Source organism: Canis lupus, chromosome 8 (assembly GCF_003254725.2).
Source record: "Canis lupus dingo isolate Sandy chromosome 8, ASM325472v2, whole genome shotgun sequence".
Lineage (NCBI taxonomy): Eukaryota > Metazoa > Chordata > Mammalia > Carnivora > Canidae > Canis > Canis lupus.
The window spans coordinates 36,991,423-37,010,492 of NC_064250.1; the positions used below are offsets into that span (position 1 = coordinate 36,991,423).

A 19,070-nucleotide genomic window follows, 5' to 3' on the forward strand; every position below is an offset into this window, starting at 1 on the left:
GGGTTGTTGGTGCTGAGAATCATCAGCATTTTATAAGCTAGTTTTGTTTTGTTTTGTTTAACATACACTACTATGGGTGTGTCTTCAAAACTAGTACACTTTTGGAAGATCTCAGTTGCAAGTATGTCCTCTCTGGAGTGGGGCTTGGCTCTTTGTGTTTTGATAACAGAGATGAGGCTAAGAGCATATTTTCAGTCATCATTGACTAGGATGAACGTAAGTCAAATGTCCTGTTCGCAGTTATAAACACATGTCAGCAACACAGCAAATCAGTAGGGCCGCCCTGCTCAAGAGGGCCCTGCCTTGTTATGTCATTTAGGGGCTTCCTGATGGTTCCTCCTGGGTTCTAGCCATATATTTCTACTTGCCCACCTAAACTTTCTTTTCCTGTTTTATTCCTTAAGACTCAAATTTGTTTCAAAAAAATGCTTTAAGATGTTTCTGTCTGGCTTAGGCCTGCTTTATCCAGACTAATCACTCATGTTCTTTCTCTGGATTACATATCTCTGTATTCTTGTGAACCCCACATGAGACTCATGGCTCTTGTTTGCTCCCAGTTAACAGCTTTGGAGATGATGAGGAGCCATGCACGTCTTCTGACAGTGACGAAGAGGTGATCAAACAATTTGAGATTTCTGTGTCCCGGTCCCAGAGTTTCCATTCAGAAGCATCTGAGAAAGGAAAGCAGGTGGGATTGGAGCAGAAATCAAAATTCAGCCGCCTGCTCTCTACCTGTGAGGAGGATAACAGAGAAGTGTCTGCCTGTGAAGGTATTCTTTGCATGAAACCCTTCCTTTAACTAAAGCAGGGGTGGACAATGGTAAGAGCACCTTTGAGTCACTTAGTCACTACACTTGTATCTGAGAGTCCAGAGAGGAAAAGAAAATGGGGCAAGACCTAGAGGCTGGAACAGAGTAAAGGGGTTCTTTCAAAACTCGGCAGAGGGGATGTCATGCAGGGAACTGAGAGGAGGAATGCCAAAATCTTGACCCTGATTTGCAGGACCCCTTCCTTCCTTGTAGGTTATCATTTTGTATTTGAATACTAATGGCTAGAATCAGGATGGTATTTATTAAGCTTTATAAAATCTTATTCTCTTCTGATAAATACAAACATTTCACATACCTGTTTGCTGACGGTGAGATTCTCTGCCTTTTCTCTCATTTGGAATCATAGAATCTATTTTCTATCCATCTATGTAGGCTCTGACCATTTTTGAAACCTTCAATAGTTCGCATTATTAAAGCAATACGTGTGTTTTATCTTTCAAATAAAAATATGTATGACAGTAATATTGAATAACCTTTTTTTTTTTTTAAACACATTTTTTTTTTTATTTATTTATGATAGTCACAGAGAGAGGCAGAGACACAGGCAGAGGGAGAAGCAGGCTCCATGCACCGGGAGCCTGATGTGGGATTCGATCCCGGGTCTCCAGGATCGCGCCCTGGGCCAAAGGCAGGCGCCAAATCACTGCGCCACCCAGGGATCCCCTTGAATAACCTTTTGCAAACAACACACCCTCCCACATTCCCTGTAGTCTCTGTTCCCTCCCCCTGCCCCCCGCCCCACCTCCATCCCCTGCCCCACAGGAGAATTGCTTGCAGAGCAAGAGCAAGGTCTTCTGCCATTCTCAGACTAAGTACCTTCGACAGTGGGGAGGAGAAATGCTCTGACGTAGAGTAAGCACAGCTTGTGGCTCATTATGGTAGGTAGGCCTTGTTAGGAGTCCTCCCTCCACACCACACAAAATAAGCTGGAGAAAGAACAGCTAAATATTTCGTAGTGATTTCCCTAGTGAAGGTCAGGCATCTCTCTTACTCTTTTATGCCCAGAATCCTGAAGGGGTACAGGATATTGAAACAGGGATGGGTCTATGAATTATATTAGGCAGAAAGCTAGAAGAAGTGTAACACCACCTGCTTTAGTGACCCGGACTAAGTAACCTGGGCTCTTGAATATTTTCCTTCCTCCCTTTGGACATGTGGTCAGTTAAACTAATGGGGACATAGTTGTAGGTCTTCCATATTTTTCAACACTTCCCAATAGAAAGAGAAGAATCCAAAGATTGAAAGAAGATAACAGAAAAGAAATGTCTGGCTTGCCCAAAAAAGAACAAAGTAAAAATTATTTAAAAAGAGAACATACAGGAAGAACTTTGTCAGCAGAAATGTAATAATTAGCTGTCATGTAATTGTACTTACTGAAATGGGCCAACATATTTTTAAAAATATTTTATTTATTTATTCATGAGAGACAGAGAGAGAGGCAGAGACAAAGGTAGAGGGAGAAGCAGGTTCCATGCAGGGAGCCTGATGTGGGACTCGATCCCAGGTCTCCAGGATCTCCCCAGGCTGAAGGAGGCACCAAACCGCTGAGCCACCGGGGCTGCCCAACATAACATATTTTATTGCCATTCCCTTAAGCCCAAGGTAAGTAATGACCTAATTGTATCAATAGCTATAGCCCTCTGTCATTCACTCACCCCTCTCCTGTTGTCTCTTTCCGTGGTGTTACATCACAGCCTTCCTCCCTCTCCGCTGTGAGGACAAGTGTTAGCTAATGAAAGTTAATAGCTGATTCCCTGGGAGCAGCTCGGTGCATTCTAAAGTTAATGGTTCCATTTCCCAGAAGCCCAAACGTCTAGTTTCTGATTTATACAAATGGCCCATGTTCTGAGAGTTCTGACAACCATTGTAACCCTCACCCTTTCTGGAATTAGCAATAACTTTAGTCATAACTGGTGATTCTGAAATTCTTGACAGAGAGGGATAGGAAAGATCACATTTCTTTCTCTATCAGAGGGAGGAAAAAGCACCCTGCACTGGGTAAATTACCTGTAGATTTTGAAGAAAATCAGCAGGATCTTCATAGAAGGGAATAACTGCATGCTAAATTTTAGGTTATCAAATGCCATGTAAATGTTAATGTAATTTTTATTGCGTGATTTTTTTTCTTTGTCATTTCTTTTTGCTCATCTTTAGATCTGTGAATTTGTTTTCAGCAATAAAGAATAAGGAAGAGATTAAGCATGCACCCCAGAGAGGAGTTGTGGGTTTTTTTTTTGCCTGTCCTCTATCTACTTAGCTTTTTTCACTCTAATTTAAATATGATTTTCTAAGATAAATTTAATTGTAGACAATTCTCCCACTTTACAAGTGCTTTCAAAATGTTGGACTAGTGAAAGTAAAGGTCCAAATCCAAGTAAAATCTGAACGGTGAATGAGGTATCGGTAGCTTGTCTAATGTTTCATAAAGTGGGATCCTTCATTCTAGATGGACTGGTGAGGTAATTAGAACCAAGCAAATGCTGTCTTCGTAATCCTGGCAAGTTATCTCTTGTCTCATTTATCTGACTTAGTATAGTTGTGTATTCACTGTCACTGCATCCCCAGTAATGTCAAAGAGGGTTTATGTTAAGTGATCCAGAGCAGAGGCTGCCTATCAGGTCTTTAGGTCTGAAAAGTGGGCTGCAGAATAGTAATCCACTTATTGGAGCATTTATTTGTTTGTTCGTTTATTTTTGAACAAAGCCTTATTTTTGCTTGTGAAATATGTAGTTCTTAGGAACTACATGAAAGCTATGTTTCATAAAAGCTATTCGTTACACTCCTGGTGTCATTTAAAACACCTCAATTATTCCTGGAATGTGTGCTCAATTTTGTTTGGGATGGTGTATTTATTAGGATTTTATATATACCAAGGTGACACTAGGGCACCTGGCTGGCTCACTTGATAGAGCTTGCAACTCTTGATATTGGGGTCATGAGTTCAAGCACCATGTTGGGATAGAGTTTACTTAGAACAAATTTTTAAAAGGTGGTATCAGAGTGATATATATATATATATATATATATATATATATATATATATATCTCAAGAGATTTATTGCAAAGAATTGGACTATGCTATTGCTAGACCTGGCTAGGAAACAGAAATACAGAGCTCTGAAATCCATAGGTGAAATATCTTTGTGTCCAGGGACACCTCATTTCTCCTAAGACTCTCAGTGGACTAATTATGTAGGATAATCTCCTTTACTTAAAGTCAACTGCTTAAGGGCTTTAGTCACATCTACAAAATACCTCTACAGTATCTCCTAAATTAGTGTTTGATTGATTAGTTGAATCTTATAGTTTGGCCATGTTGACACATAAAACTGACCATTGCAGGTGGTGGGCAAAAAAGCATGTGTCTGTGGGTGGCGGTAGGAGGGAAGGGTTTGGTGTAAAATAAAGTAACTGGATAATAGTGTTATACCATATCAAAGTGGGATATGGATTAAAAAGTACAAAAATTTTCTGCTAAAATAAATATGGTTTATGTGACATAATTATGGCCTATAATTTCTAAGAAGCTAGGATGCCTTTCTCTGGAAACAGGCAGTTACTTTTCTGTATGCGTTTAAGGTGACACAATCTTCTTTAACTTAGAGGATGAGAAAACTGCTTTATGTAATGGTGAATCCCCTTTCTTTTTCCTCCTCCTCATGACTTTTACCCCAGATTTGCTTTTCTAATTCATTCTTCGCTTGTCTGTCAAGGAAAATGGTTTGTTACATTAATATAGTTCTTATGTTTTTCGGTTATGAATAGCTTTTCAAGGCTTAATGTAGCTTTTGAAAATTCCCTTATTACTGATCTAGGTATTATCACCATAGGAGTTAAAGTCATGAGACAATTTTATGGGGGTAATTTCTTGGCAAAGTTAGATTTTGTGCTGAAATCCTGCTGGGTGCTGCCCACGTTGATGAATAGCCTACTGTTTAATAGGACATTTTAGTGTTCATGTATATGAGGAATGGATGTGCTAATTAGAGCCTTAGAAGAAAATTCTGCTTTATGTTGTAGGGTTTTGCATATGGAATATCCCTTGTTCTGTCATTTTCTGTGGCCTTTTAAAAGTGTGTTTGCCCAATAACTGAGAGTGTGTGAATGTAAAAATGTTATGGTGTCCTATGAAAGTGTTTCCAAAGGGACCTGAAGTGAATTATTAAGAATAACAAGGCAGTTAGGGGAAATTCCCAGTGGATTGCCACGGTTTTGCAAAATCCCAAGTCAGGAGTCTGAAGTTGCACTCTGGTACAAAGTCTGCCTAAAGATGTTTTTGTATAGTCTGCATAGAGTGATAATATATATTTTAAGTTTGCATGTTTACTACAGGACAGTCATAAACTCTCTGGTAAACCAGTGTCACCACTACTCCATACTGCCACATACCTGGCTACTTCAAATATTTGTTACCCTCCTAGCCTTGAAAGTTATTTGAGAGTATAGTGAAACCTACTGGTGGATAAAGACTGGAAAGCATAGGTATGTGGCTTAGTACCTTCAAGGAGCTATTGTTCTTGCTGAGGCTTTAAGACAAATGGTGGAAACTATTGCTACCATACAGTATAAATAAGAGCTGAATTCATCATCCATACTTTGTTATCCCACTCATTCATCCCATCTATATCTCAAATTTTCTCTTATTCTGGAATGGTGGCTTCTGGAGGAGACTGGGGACTAAAAAGAGAATACATCCTTGGCTACTTTTTGGATGTGGGAGAAAATTTAGGGTGAAAGCTATTGCTTAGGAAGATCCTGGCAGTTTTTCTTTACTGTCTGAGGGTAATCTAGGTTTTAAAGGAGAGGAAGGGGATGCTTAGTGAGGGAGTGCTAACAGAGAAAATAGAATAACACTAAGGTCAGAGAAGAACACTGAGTCCAAGAAGTCAGGTAAGATTTGGGAGTTGTTGGGCTTTAGATAGACAAGAAGGAAAGGGCAGGAGAGGGGGTTTGAGGACCACAGTGAATAGAAATACACAACTAGTGTTTCCATGAGCCCACGAGACCACAGGTGACAGCAATGTGGGAGGCAGTAGAAAATGGGGTTTACTGGGTTGTATGAGGCCAGTTTGGGCCAGACAAGCAAGCAAGGCTAATATTTATGGAAAGCCTAGTGGATGCCAGGTGGCTATTCTTTCATGTGTCCACAATGATTCTCTGATGGCTTTTATCATCATTTTATAGATAAGGAAACAAAAGTTTGGACAGTGCAAAGACTGCATAAATTCATAATGCAAATCTAGGGTTTAAATCTAGATCATCTGAATCCAAGTCTAGTGTTCTTCCATGAATCAAGTAAAGAACTTTTTACTTGTGAGAACTACTGAAGCCTTTCAAGGAGAGGTAAGATGGTGAACATGGAAGAGAAAAAGAAGAACGGTAGAGTCAAGAGACAAAATGATCTCTGTGGTAGATTGCTGTTCTTGCTTTCTAGATCTATCCCCAAAGTCTTGTGATCATTAGGTCCAACAAAATGCTAATGTGTTTATTTTAGCCTTTTAACATGAGCACACATCCTTCATATTCATATTATTAGAAAGCATTAAACCTTATATCCCATGTGATGAACTAATGGTCTTTTTGGTTATATAGACCATGTTTATCCACCAGATGGCCTGGAATTATATTTCTGCAGGTTTTGCTTTTGAGGTCTTTGTATTTGTATTGTTGCTACTGCTCAATTTCTCTAGGTAAAAAGGTGTAAAATAATAGTACATTTAAAATAGTTTCCTCATTGCAAATTTAGATTTGGATGGAGCCAGCCAGCTGAATTACTCTGAGAATCTGTCCTATGGTGAAGATGATCCCATTTCTGCCCACTCACAAGCCCCATGTGAGGTGGGGAACAGCAGACACCATGGCACATCTCCCCAAGAGACCAATGTGCCTCGAGGCCTCCGTCGCCAGTCCACAGAAGGCAGCGTGGAATTGGAGACAGCTTTTAATAACCGGGGATTTGAAGATTCCTATGCTACTGACAGCTCCTCCATGTGGAGTCCAGAGGCAAGTTATTTGTTTTCCATTCTTTTTATACATAAATGTTGTGTGCTCTCTGGTGAGTTCATGCTTTCCTCTTGCTCCCCAAGCCTCAAGAAAAAGATTTCTCCAAAAAAGGAAGCATTGCCTTGAAAAACAAAGATGTAAAGAAACTTTATTTGAAATAAATTTTTTTCAGGTGACCAAGTCACAGCCCCTGTGTGTACCAATAAAAGAATCATAGATAAATTTCTATCAAACTGGGAAAAAAGGAGTGGTGGCAGAATGGAGCCAGCAACAATCACACTTCTTGTTTATATAAAAGAATTTTTAGTTCTTCCGAGAAGACTGGTTTATTTCCTTCATGGTTTTCAATTAAGTGGAGTCTATTTTTATTTGCCCCATATCTTGAGTTATAATTACTTGAATAAAAGAATTATTTGAAAATTAAACTAAAATGGCTCTCCAAATGAAATGATGCAAGATATTATAATGAAGATCTTGCAGTATATTTGTTAGATTTGAATTAAATTCAAGATCTAGGAGATGGTGTTAGTTTGTGATGACCCTCTAGCTATTGACATTGTTTTTTAGAATAAATCTCTGATAAAAGATGCTCCTTCTAAATTTATTAATTAATTAAAACTTGCTCCAGAGTATGCCTAACCACCAAGAGGTATGATTGGAGGTCATTATTATAGACACTAACATTTGTTGAGCAGTTACTATGTGCCAGGCACTGTGATGAAGATTTGCAAACATTATCTAACAGGCATTTATGATTATTCTTTATTAGCTAGATCTCTTTTATTATGATTCGGTGACATTAAGAGATGTTAAATAATATCTAATGCCTCCTTTGAAATTAGCTTTGATGAAATACATAATATATGTATATAAAATATTAATATAATTTGTGGGGCAAGAGGAAGGAGAAAAGTGCATGGTTTGTTAGCATCAGTCTGCCTGAGAAAATAAACAGGTGGACTCTCTTATTAGGATCTAGACTGTCATACATACCAAATGCTCATCAAGAGAGAAAAAATCACAGAAAATCATGTTCCAAAACCTAGCTGCTAATGCAGTGGGATGTGTAGAGAGAGCATAAGGAGGTGTGCACGTGTGTGTGTGTGTGTTCACATGCCCATGTGTTGGTGTTATGGCTGAGGACAAGAAATAGTAACTCAGATACATGATTTGTGTTTTGTCAAGAGCAACCCTGCATCTAGAGACACCCAAAGCTATTAACCTTATAAGTTTTTTTTTTTTAATTCTGCTTCCCAGTTGGTCTACTGCTCCAAAGTCCTATAAAATCCCACACAATAACATTTAACATTTAAAAATATTCTTTTTGGCTTTCTCACCACAAAAACAAAACAAAACTGTTCACCTGCCTATTGATACTGTCCCCTTGATAACTGTTCCCTTAGGTTTGAGATTGCTTTTCTTCAGGTAACCTCCCATCTGCCTGACTCATGGAGCTTTAATAGAAGACTTGGTGTTGAGAGCACTAAATGTTCTCAGACTCCAAAAATACCCAGACATCGCTGTGTGCTCCATTCAACCTCCTATCTATTTTGAGACAAAAACTATAATTTGGTGCTCCTACAGTAGAATCTCAGATGCAGCTCGGAGGCAGTTCCTGTAACTGCCTGCTTTGCAGGCTTAGCTTGCCTTTTAAGAATTGATTTATTTGCCTCTTAGCTGTATTAAGAACCCCGTCTTCCCCTGTGTAGCTGGCATCAGGAACAGATTGCAGGTCTGTTTACTTGGGGCCGCACAGATGACATCAATGCTATCTTACTAAAACACAGAGGCTTTCAATCTGATAGAAAGTCTTTAAACCTACAAGGGTTTTGTCAGAGTGTTACAGGTATTCCCATCTTAAAGAAAAATCAGGATATTAGAATTAAAAGAATCCTTTGTTTTGCCTTAGAAGGAAACCAGTCATGTGGTATGACTACCTGTTAGGCTGATGGATTTTTTTAGCACCACTCTCTGCTGGAAAAGGCCATCGACTTTTTCCTGCAGACCCAAGGCTTTGCAGGGAAGACACTGGGAGGGTGGCTGGCGATTCTGAGCATGCAGGGAAGCAGGTGTCCCACTTTTCATCTCTGTTTTCTACTGATTAACTGGTTGGCCTTGAGAAGTTAATTAAAATCTGCCAAATGGGGATAAAAATGAAGAGATTTCTACCTTGCAGGAAGGTCAGATGGATTAGTGGTATTAACAGTACCCACATGAGGAGAACCTGGTGATAAGTAACGGGTGTTGAAATAATTAATTGCTATGAAAGTACCAGCCTTCACAAATCTTTGTTTCAGATCAACCCAGGAAAGAGCCACAAAGCCCAGCTTCCCTGTGCCACAGCTTGGATTGGCCCGGTGCAGGGCCTGGCTGTGGTCTACAGCTCTGTCTTATGCAGGGTTCTGAGGAGGGTTGTTTTAGAGTCCTTCGAAGGACTTCACAGACCTATAGGTAGAGTGAGCATTAGTCTGAATAGATAGCCTGATAGATAAGTGGACACAAACTCACTGACCAGAATATTTTTACCTTGACATTGAAGTTGCTGACAAAACTGGGGACTGTTAACAATCATTAAGAGCAGGAACTTAAAAGGATGTGAAATTCAAAGTAGTGTGTCTTCCCATCTTTCATCTTACTCCTGCCTCACCCCACACACTTACTACAAATATAAATAGCTATGGCGAGAGGCTTGGGGAGAAGAAGGGAGACATCATGGCTTGACATAAGGTTTCAGATTTTGAGTATTACTACTGGTAAATCCTGTACAGCCCTGGTGGGACATTATGATGTTGGGGGCAGGGAGTGAGTTTCTGAATCTTAAGTTTCCTCCCTCATAAAATGAAGGTATTGAAATTTCTACCTCATTAGGTTAATATGAATATTTTAAAAGACCACATTTTCTAGCTGCATTTCCCAAAAAGCAAAGTCTATTTTGTTAGGATATACATTCCCTGGAACAAGAGTGAAGGACAAGGGGGAGTGAGGCAGGGAAGAAGAAAGAGCCAGTATGAGAATGGGCAATCAAGTTGGCTACTACTAAGTGTGACTCTTGGCTTAATCTTGAGAGACCATGCTAGAAGAAGCTATATTAACTGATCTCAGGACACTCGTCCAAGGGGAGACATGTTTACTGCATGGGGCAGTAACCTCACACACAAGCTGGACTTTATATACATGGATGCCAAGCAGGACTCTATAAATTTTCCAAGCCTTAACATCAACAGAGAGGCCTGTGGTGGGAGTTGAGAGTCAAATCATGTGGGCAGGAGGTGAGACCTTGTTGGGCTGTGTCATGCTGAAGCTACTAGAGTCCAACAGGCTGTGCCTGTAGGGGAGATGTAACAAAAGGCGAAGCCAAGAAGGTTTGTAGTGCATAGGAGTGGGCTTTTGCACTCTGTAAAGGATTTAATATGGCACCTGGCGTAAGATAGGACTTAGTGGATATTGACCATCATGACTTCTGATCCAACGTGTTTGGATCAGAAGATCCAATAGATTGATGATCAAGAGTAGGCTAAAATAGATGGGAGTTTTGACAGAAGACTGCAACTTGATTTCTGAGTTAGCCTAACTCCTTGGAGACTTGCTTCTAATATTATATCTACACTAGTCAGTTGTATTCAGAAGTTTCTATAGCAACCACTTTTATCACTTGAAACTAAGTACCTCTGAATAGAAACACTCTCACATGAATGCATGCTGAGGAAAGAATATAAGGAGCTTCCTTATTTTGCAAAAAGCCTAAATTTTCTTGGTAGACTAATGTGAATTTTAAAAGAGAAGGCATTTATCCCATGTCTCCTGTGTGTCAAGTCCATTCATTTTCACAACAACTCTATAAGTAGATTTCATCCCCATTTTACTGTGGAAGAAAGCCGAGAGTGGAAAGGATTAAATAATTTATCCAGTGCCATAGAGGGAGTAAGTGATAGACCTGGGATTCCCAAGGATGCCTCACTCCAGAGAACCATGCACTTTCACCTCAACTCTGCAGGAAAGTTTTGTTGATAAATGCACATTTTCACTATATACTTTAAAAAATAGTCTTTAAGTTAGTGAAGACTGGTGTTCAATTACATAAATGAGAATGGATTCCAATTTACAATAAGAATCAGGTCAAAGTTTAGTTATGAGTAAGTATCATGCCTTCATAGAAAAAAAATCATTATGTTGACATTCTTTATAGTTTTTTGGAGAGTACTTCATTGTGATAATGCAGTGCAGCTCAGTTTTCTCAGTGAGGTCATCAGAGCTGACTGGCTATGGGTGAATTGTTGTCTAAGGGTGCTATTTTATAATGAGGGGCCCATGTTTGAAAATAGGTAGCCTCAGTTCATTGATGAGAATAGATATTCTGATTCCATACAACTGGGATTCCACACCACTCCATCAAGTAGGCATGATAATTTTGCAGCTAGAGCACAGAGAGGGTAGCCTATTTGATCAGAATCAAAAAGCTAGTGCATGGTAGAGTTATGATTTCAATCCAGGTGTTCTATCTCCACAACCAGTGTCACTGTTTGCTAAGCGGCTGGTGCAGATGCCCTCCTAAACTCTTGATACTCAAAGTGCAGTTTGAGGCCCGCTGAAATACTCATGACCTAAGAAATGCTGTCTCGGGCCCCATCCCAGTTCTATGGAATCAGAAACTCTGAGTGACTCAAGTCCACATGAATGTTTGGAAGTTCTACTCTAAACCTTTTCTCCAATGCAGCTTGAAAATCTACTGAAGGATCACCTGTCCATGAGCCCCATTAGGATTCACATCTGTAGAACTCCTGGCCCTTGGAGCACAGGCCCAAAATCAGCCATTTCTCCTGGGGACTCCAGAAAAAGTAATTTCTTGGCAGTTGCATAGTTGACTAATTTTAGACTTAGTATCTCAGTTTCATGATAGTGGTCAGTTGTGCTTTCTGAGAGTCCATGTATATGAAAACACTTCGTAAATATAAAAGCTTTCTTCATTCATGCCAAAAGCATTCATGAAGCTCACCATATGCCAGGCATTGTACCCCTAAAGAATTCACAGTCTAGGGGAGACACAGACCAGTAAACAGACCCTTCATATGTATAGGGATATATGCCAGTGGTCAAAAAGTGCAAGGTTCTAAAGGAGGACAGAGAGGCACCATCTCACCAAAATGTATTTGGGCCTTATCATTTCAATTCCTAATCTCTTCCTCTATCTGCAACAGGAACAGGGTGGGGCCAATTTGCAGGTGCCAACTGGGGTCTTGGAGCCCATCTCAAAATGTGGTGACCTGGATGTCATCTTTGAATATAGAGCTTCCAGCCAGAAGCTCACGGTGACCATTGTGAGAGCACAGGGCCTCCCAGATAAGGACCGAAGTGGTGTTAACTCCTGGCAAGTTCATGTGGTGCTGCTGCCCAGTAAGAAACAGAGGGGCAGGACAAGCATACAAAGAGGCCCCAACCCTGTCTTCAAGGAGAAGGTCACCTTTGCTAAGCTGGAGCCCAGAGATGTGGCTGCCTATGCTATCCGCTTCCGCCTGTATGCTGCCCGTATGATGACCCGTGAGAGAATGATGGGAGAGAAGCTCTTCCATCTCAGCCACCTGCACCCAGAAGGGGAAATGAAAGTGACTCTGGTTCTGGAGCCAAGAAGTAATATCAGTGTGAGTATGTTAAATGGTGCTGCTAATGATGCGATATGTTCAAGGATCTGGAATTGTCAGCCCTTGATTTAGTACATTCAGCCTGTGAATTCAAACACCTTAATTTAATTTTCCATTTGGCTCTCCTCATCCTTGTAAGCCATGGTTTGCATTTCATGGTACAATGGTTTCTTTTCTCTTCTTTTCTTTTTTTTTTTTTTTTCTTTTCTTTTCTTTTCTTTTCTTTTCTTTTCTTTTCTTTTCTTTTCTTTTCTTTTCTTTTCCTTTTCTTTTCCTTTCCTTTCCTTTTCTTTTCCTTTTCTTCTTTCTTTCTTTCTTTCTTTCTTTCTTTCTTTCTTTCTTTCTTTCTTTCTTTCTTTCTTCTTTCTTCTTTCTTTCTTTCTTTCTTCTTTCTTTCTTTCTTTCTTTCTTTCTTTCTTTCTTTCTTTCTTTTTCTTTCTTTTAAGTTCTTTCTTTCTTTCTTTTTTCTTTCTTTCTTTCTTTCTTTCTTTCTTCCTTTCTTTTCTTTCTTTTCTTTCTTTCTCTTTCTTTCTTTCTTTCTTTCTTTCTTTCTTTCTTTCTTTCTTTCTTTCTTTCTTTCTTTCTTTCTTTCTTTCTTTCTTTCTTTCTTTCTTCTTTCTTTCTTTCTCTTCCTTATAAGCCGATGGATATATTCCCTGTCCATTTCTGGAAATGACAGCAAGTGTAGGGGAAGGTCTTAGCTTGCTGATTAACTGACCTGTGGTCTGACTCTCTCCCTCTTGCCCCACTCTTAATATGCATTATGATGAATCTCAGAGATGGGACATTCAAGGGGAGCTCCTTAACATGTATTTCTGAGTGGGCTACAACAGCAGCCCTGATCTCCAGCACCTCTAGGACCTTCCATTTATATGACTGGCCAACTCCCATGTGCCTTATCCTCTGCATTCCTGCTGGGGTTTTGAGGAAGGACAGCATAGCTTATATGTCTAAAAAATGGACAACCCACTATTTCTGGGGGTTAAGTGTCATCTAATATGAGGGCCTCCTTTATAAAAACCATGAGAAAGATCAGGGAGCTATCTTGTCTGATTGGCTATTAGGCCAATCAGTCATCCATTCAAAAATGTTTACTGAGTGGCTGCTATGTCAGATACTGTATAGGCAGAGGGGATGTAGGAAAGAACAGAAAGGGTGATGCCTCTGCCCTCAAGAGCTTACAACCTGGTGGAAGAGGGGCAACAATTGCAAACCAGGGTACATGAAGGGAAAGAGAGGGAGAGAGACTGCTCTGGGTTTAGAAGAGTCAGAGAATGTGTCTTTGAAGTGGTAATAAAACATAGAACTCCTCAAATCAAGGGGTCAAGACTGATGACATGTGGATGACCAAGGATTCCAGGCAGAGGGAATGGCACATGCAGGCATCAAGGAGTAGGAAGGAACTTGTCCTGTCTAGGGGGAGAAAAGGAGCCAGAAAGTCTGGAGTGTAGTAGTGGGAGATCCAGCCACTGAAATTTTTAATAGATGTCTCAAAATTAATATCTCCAGACTTGTCTCCCTAAATCTATTCTACCTGCTGCCTTCCCATCTTGGCTAAAGGAAATTTCATCCTTTTAATTGTTCAGGTCAACCTGAAATCCTATTGGCTCTATCTTCAAACTATAACCAGAACCTAACTCTGCTGGATTACTCAAATGGCCTCCTAGTGGTCTTCCTGCTTTTGCATTTGCCCCTTACAGACTATTCCCAATCCAGGGACCCAAATGAGACTTTTAGGAGCACCTGGGTGGCTTAGTACATGAAGCATGCAACCCTTGATTTTGGCACCAGTCATGGTCTCAGGGTCCTGGGATGGAGCCCCAGGTCAGGCTCTGCTCTCAGCTGTGGTGTCTGCTTAGGATTCTCTTGCTCCCTCTGCCCCTCCACTACTAGTGCTCCCTCTCTAAAATAAATAAAAATCTTAAAAAAAAAAATACAAGCCAGATCATGTCTCATATCTGCTTAAATTCCTTTTTTTTTCTTAAGCTCTGTGTAAAGTATATCTGAAACCCTGCAAAATGGAAGCCAGAGGAGGTCAGAAAGAATCCTGCACTATAAGGCATAGGAGTAGGTATGATCACAACCCTATTTCTCTGTGCCAGGTTTTGTCCTAAGGGCACAGAGTTGAGTAGGAAGCTGAGCCAGTGTGAAAGAACTTTGAAGGTAAAAATTCTTCATCATTTATCTGTTGATCATGATTATATGCCAGGCATTGGACTATGCACTGGATAGAGTGATTTATAAGGATTCAAAACGTGATGGGAAAGGCAAGCTTTGTAGTGATAGGTATCTTGGTAGATGCTTCTGTAGAAGCACAGGGGATCCTTACCCTAAACTAAACAAATATGTCACTACTAGACTGTCATCATCTATCTAGATAGCAGGGATCATGGCTTGGTAAACAGGGTCTTTTCATACAGATGTGAAGAATATCTAATCCTTTTTAGTGTATTCATTTTGTTGGAGTTTTTGATAAAAAGTTTTAGGAAATTATTTCAGATGTTGAGAAGAAAGTTTGAGCTAAGTCTGATGCACTTGATTCTGGTGGAGGAAGTGGTGGTAGCCTCTGAGAGGCTAGTCATCTTGTCCCCATGGAGCCACTGCCCACTATACTTCTCGAATGAGAGTCAACATGCTTTGCTCTCCTCCTTCCAACATGTCTGGGTACTTTGGAGAAGCAAGCGTGTAAATAAACAGGACAGAAGACAGTCTGTCTCCTAGGCTCACCTGGTGCATGCAAGGTCTCTGAGATCTATAGTCTACACATGGGCGCTTTTTTTTTTTTTTTTTTTTTGCCAAACAGTCATAAAAGTGCCCATTTTCAATGTAGTTCATTTCACCAGGGGGGTAAAAATGTAGCGTCTGGCATATTCCTGACGACCCTATGAAGCAGAACTAGAGGCCAAATGTTCTATGTGACGGTAGATGGTAGTGGCTATTTCTTTTCTAGTGAAGACAAAGTGCCTCCTGTATTGCTACATTTATCAAGAAGCTACAGAGAACAGAAACAAAACTCCTGCCTAGAGTGGATGGGTTCCATAGAAGCATTTCAGCACAAATTACACAGGAGGGAATTTTTGGTCTATATTAAATGTATTATTAGCTCTTCGTGTATCTGAGAGTTTGATTTACACTAGTAATAATATCTCTGTCCGCTTCATCTTTAGAGAGGAAATGTTGAATGGAGACAGCTCTTGAAGCAAATATGTCAGCTAATAATGCAGGGCATCTCATCCAGGCCTGCACTCCCCAGGCCCATTATCATTCACACCAAGTGCACCATTAGTAATCTTTGGCAGCAGTTGAGATGGGGCCACAATTTCACCACACATAATATTGGCTTTCTGTAAGAGAGTCATACAGCATGGACCAATGGATTCTTTGTTGTTCTTCCCCTCCAGAGTGGAGAGTCTCCGCTGAGCCCATCTGCAGTTTCTCACAGTGATAGTGCTTCATCCACGCAGTCGCTGTCTCATGGAGGGGCGCCAGAGCTATTGGTGGGGCTGGCATACAATGCCACAACGGGGCGATTATCTGTGGAAATGATCAAAGGCAGCCATTTCCGAAACCTCGCTGTGAATAGAGCGCCTGGTAAGTGCATGGCTATACCCCCAGTTCTGGGCCTACCAGGGGCAAGTAGAAGGCTGTGTTTGCTTTGGTCTTAATTCTTTAACTTTTATAAAGAAATGATCTTGGTATGACTTAGACACGTTTTTACAAAGTGATACCTCTGAATGAATATTAAAATGCCTTTCTAATTAGATTGAAGGCTTCTTCAATACCTGGATGTATCTCCATGCAAAATAGGCTGGCCTCTGCATGTATATGGTGAAAGGGAAGTGATGTATTTTCAGCAATATAATGTGTATGGGCAATTAAAATCTGCTTATAGGTTCTAGCCCTGCAAATAATTTTAAAGAGGCACAGTTAGGCTTTGGAGTGAGGCAGAGCTGGGGTCAAATTCCAGCTCTACCCACTTAACCCATTAGCTTTGCTCTGACCCAGTACAATTTAACTCTCAATTCTGAATCTCAGTAGAATCATCTGGAACAAAGGGATGGTAATAATACTTTCCTTATGGGTTTTTTGGCAGAAGGTTTAAATAAAACGATTTGCATAAAGCATTTAGCATAATGCCTAACACATAGTGAGCATATAAGAAATATTAGTGGTTATGGTGCTGACAGAGGAGGAGGTGGAAGAGGAGGATCTGGGGTAATATGAACCTGACTTACCAGGAGAGCTACCACTTTGGAGATCATCACTGGAAAGAGAGGCTCAAGGTACTCCCATAGCTGCAGTCCTGTGTTCAGAAACCTGAAATAAAAATGCTGCTGCTGAAAACAGCCACAACTGCCTATCAGGACCCAAGAAGTTAGAGACTGAGCATCAAAATAATACTGCTCAAAGTTAGCTCGTCCTTAATAATTGTCAGCAAAAGTAGTTTAAAAGGGGGATAGGAAGATGGTTTCTGCATCACTTCTGCATTCTGGATCTCATGCAAATACATATAATGAGAGGAACCTAATTTGTACCTGGAGTTCTAGCTGCAAGGGAGTCTGAAAAATGTTGTTGAATTTCCAACCTTTTAAGCCCAGAAGGCAAACTAGAAGGGGTAGAGTAGAGGGCAAGTGAGCCTATCCACCACGGGGACCAGAGTGTTACTGAAATAAGGATGAAGTTGGTAACAACGTGGTAGGCTAAAGGAGTTAATGGTCTCTGGCCTCACATGTCAGCATCAGGTGAAGAGCCAGCCATGCTAGTAGAAAAGTGTCAGCTTCTATAGCAAATCCAGGCTCTCTCTTTTCTTAGGCTTTAACTGTGTCACAGCCCACAAAGTCTCTGTTCAGTGGTATCTTGTTAGTCAATCTGTATTTATTTGAATACCCTTAGAGCAAGGTAGTTGGAAAACCCAGCTCTCCAGATAACAAGAGAGCAGATACATAAGTAATGTTCTGGGTTGATGCTCATAGCCACGTGAGAGCTATTTAAATGCATCATAGGTGCTGATTATTAATCACACAGCTAGTCTCTTTGTTAGATACAGCCTTGTTTTTAAAAATAGCTCTGGACTTATTAAAGACCTCTATTCGCTGCTTTTCCATTAGAGCTTTTGCCACTTTTCTCCTATCCTCCTGAAATGTGTTGAGATCTGTGTAATTCTTTGGGTAGAACATGGTGGTGTGGCAAAGAATGATATGGAGGTGAATCACACAGTCATGACCTATTCCATTTCATGCTGGGAAGTTTTAATCTGTGTGCTGGGTGGTAATATGGTGGCTAAGAAAGCATGAGCTGAAGGCTAATAAGCTAAGGTGTGAATTCAGGCTCTGCCACTTACTAGATGGGAATTACTAAACTTTACTAAATCTCAGCTTCCTCATCTGTAAAATGGAATTATAATCATATATACTTTCTAGGTAGAAATACTACATAGAAAGCTGTGATGTTGAGGATGGTACTATTGTATCATTATACATTTCTATATAAGAGAAAACATGCCAAAGAGGAAATTCTTGTAACAAATATTTAAAACTGAATAAGAAAAAAAAAGGCAAGTCCTAATTTAGAAATTGATTCTATTCCAGAAGTTTAAGTCAGTTTGGCATTTGCTACATGATTTTTTTTGTAGACATAATGTTGCAATTTAATTTAAGCCCTAACTGACATGCTGTATCTTTGCAACCAGAGTAATAGAAAACAATGTTGCTGTGATGCTGTTCATTAAAACAGAAGCCTAGTAGTGAAGACAACAATTTTTTGTTTATGTAGAGTCTGGTACTTGAGGAAAAACCCGTTTATTCAGGAGGGGCTGAGAAAGTAGAAGGTTCCTTTGTGGAGATTGTAAAAGGGATCTCGTGGTATTTTCAAGGGCTTTAGATGTTGATGGCATTTGTTCTTCATTATGTCTCACTTTATTATGCCACTAGCACTACTTTGGCAGTCATCAGGCAAGCTTAGGATACATTTTTAGTCCCCATATGGAAGAAAATAAGAGACAGAACAAGAGTTTTATGAGATAACTGAGCAGAGTTGGAAGAAAGGGGGAGAAGAGAGGATGCAAGCTGGGGGATGAATGAGCCTGGGAGTGATGGGTGGCTGAGGGAAACTGCCAAGTGCACTGTCCCCATGAAGTGGACAGAGGGCAAGAGGTGCCACCAGAGCCTGCATCAGAGGCTGCCACAGGAACTGCCTGCCAGGGTAGAGACATGTGTGGTAACACTTGTGTGAGGGTCGTAAAACCCTTTGGGGCTCTGGGACAGTTTCCTCTTCTGTAAAGAGGGACACCAATCCTGCTTTACAGACTAGCTATGAAAATTGAAGAAGAATGGTCCTTAGAGAAGCCTAAAGGAGAATAGGTTGAGCCTAAATATTGGGAACTTTTCTTCTTTAGAATATCAAAGTTTCTAAATATTTCTAGAAACTGAGAAAAGCTGAGATTTACAAGTGAGAATCTTTTGCTTCAAAATATATCATGAAACAAAAGATAATTTTGAACTTGCCAACCTGATCCAGTTGGATGACTGTTAGGATATTTTAAACTTTTCTTCCTAAGCAAGATAGAGGAAAGGTGGGCAGATAGTGGATGAAATTCCTCTTA

General features: G+C 40.3%; 1 protein-coding gene across 12 annotated transcripts in view; it reads left to right on the top strand.

The window, feature by feature from the left end:
• SYT16 (synaptotagmin 16) overlaps nt 1-19,070 on the top strand; it is a 240,768-nt gene that overhangs the window by 196,757 nt on the left and 24,941 nt on the right. For 10 of the 12 annotated variants that reach the window (XM_049113234.1, XM_049113233.1, XM_025442796.3 and 7 more), the window contains 4 exons: nt 558-770; nt 6,577-6,833; nt 12,029-12,469; nt 15,871-16,060. In XM_049113234.1, coding sequence (XP_048969191.1) covers nt 558-770; nt 6,577-6,833; nt 12,029-12,469; nt 15,871-16,060 — 1,101 coding nt within the window. The remainder of the gene's footprint in view (nt 1-557; nt 771-6,576; nt 6,834-12,028; nt 12,470-15,870; nt 16,061-19,070) is intronic. The other 2 variants (XM_035719800.2, XM_035719799.2) reach the window with 2 other exon arrangements.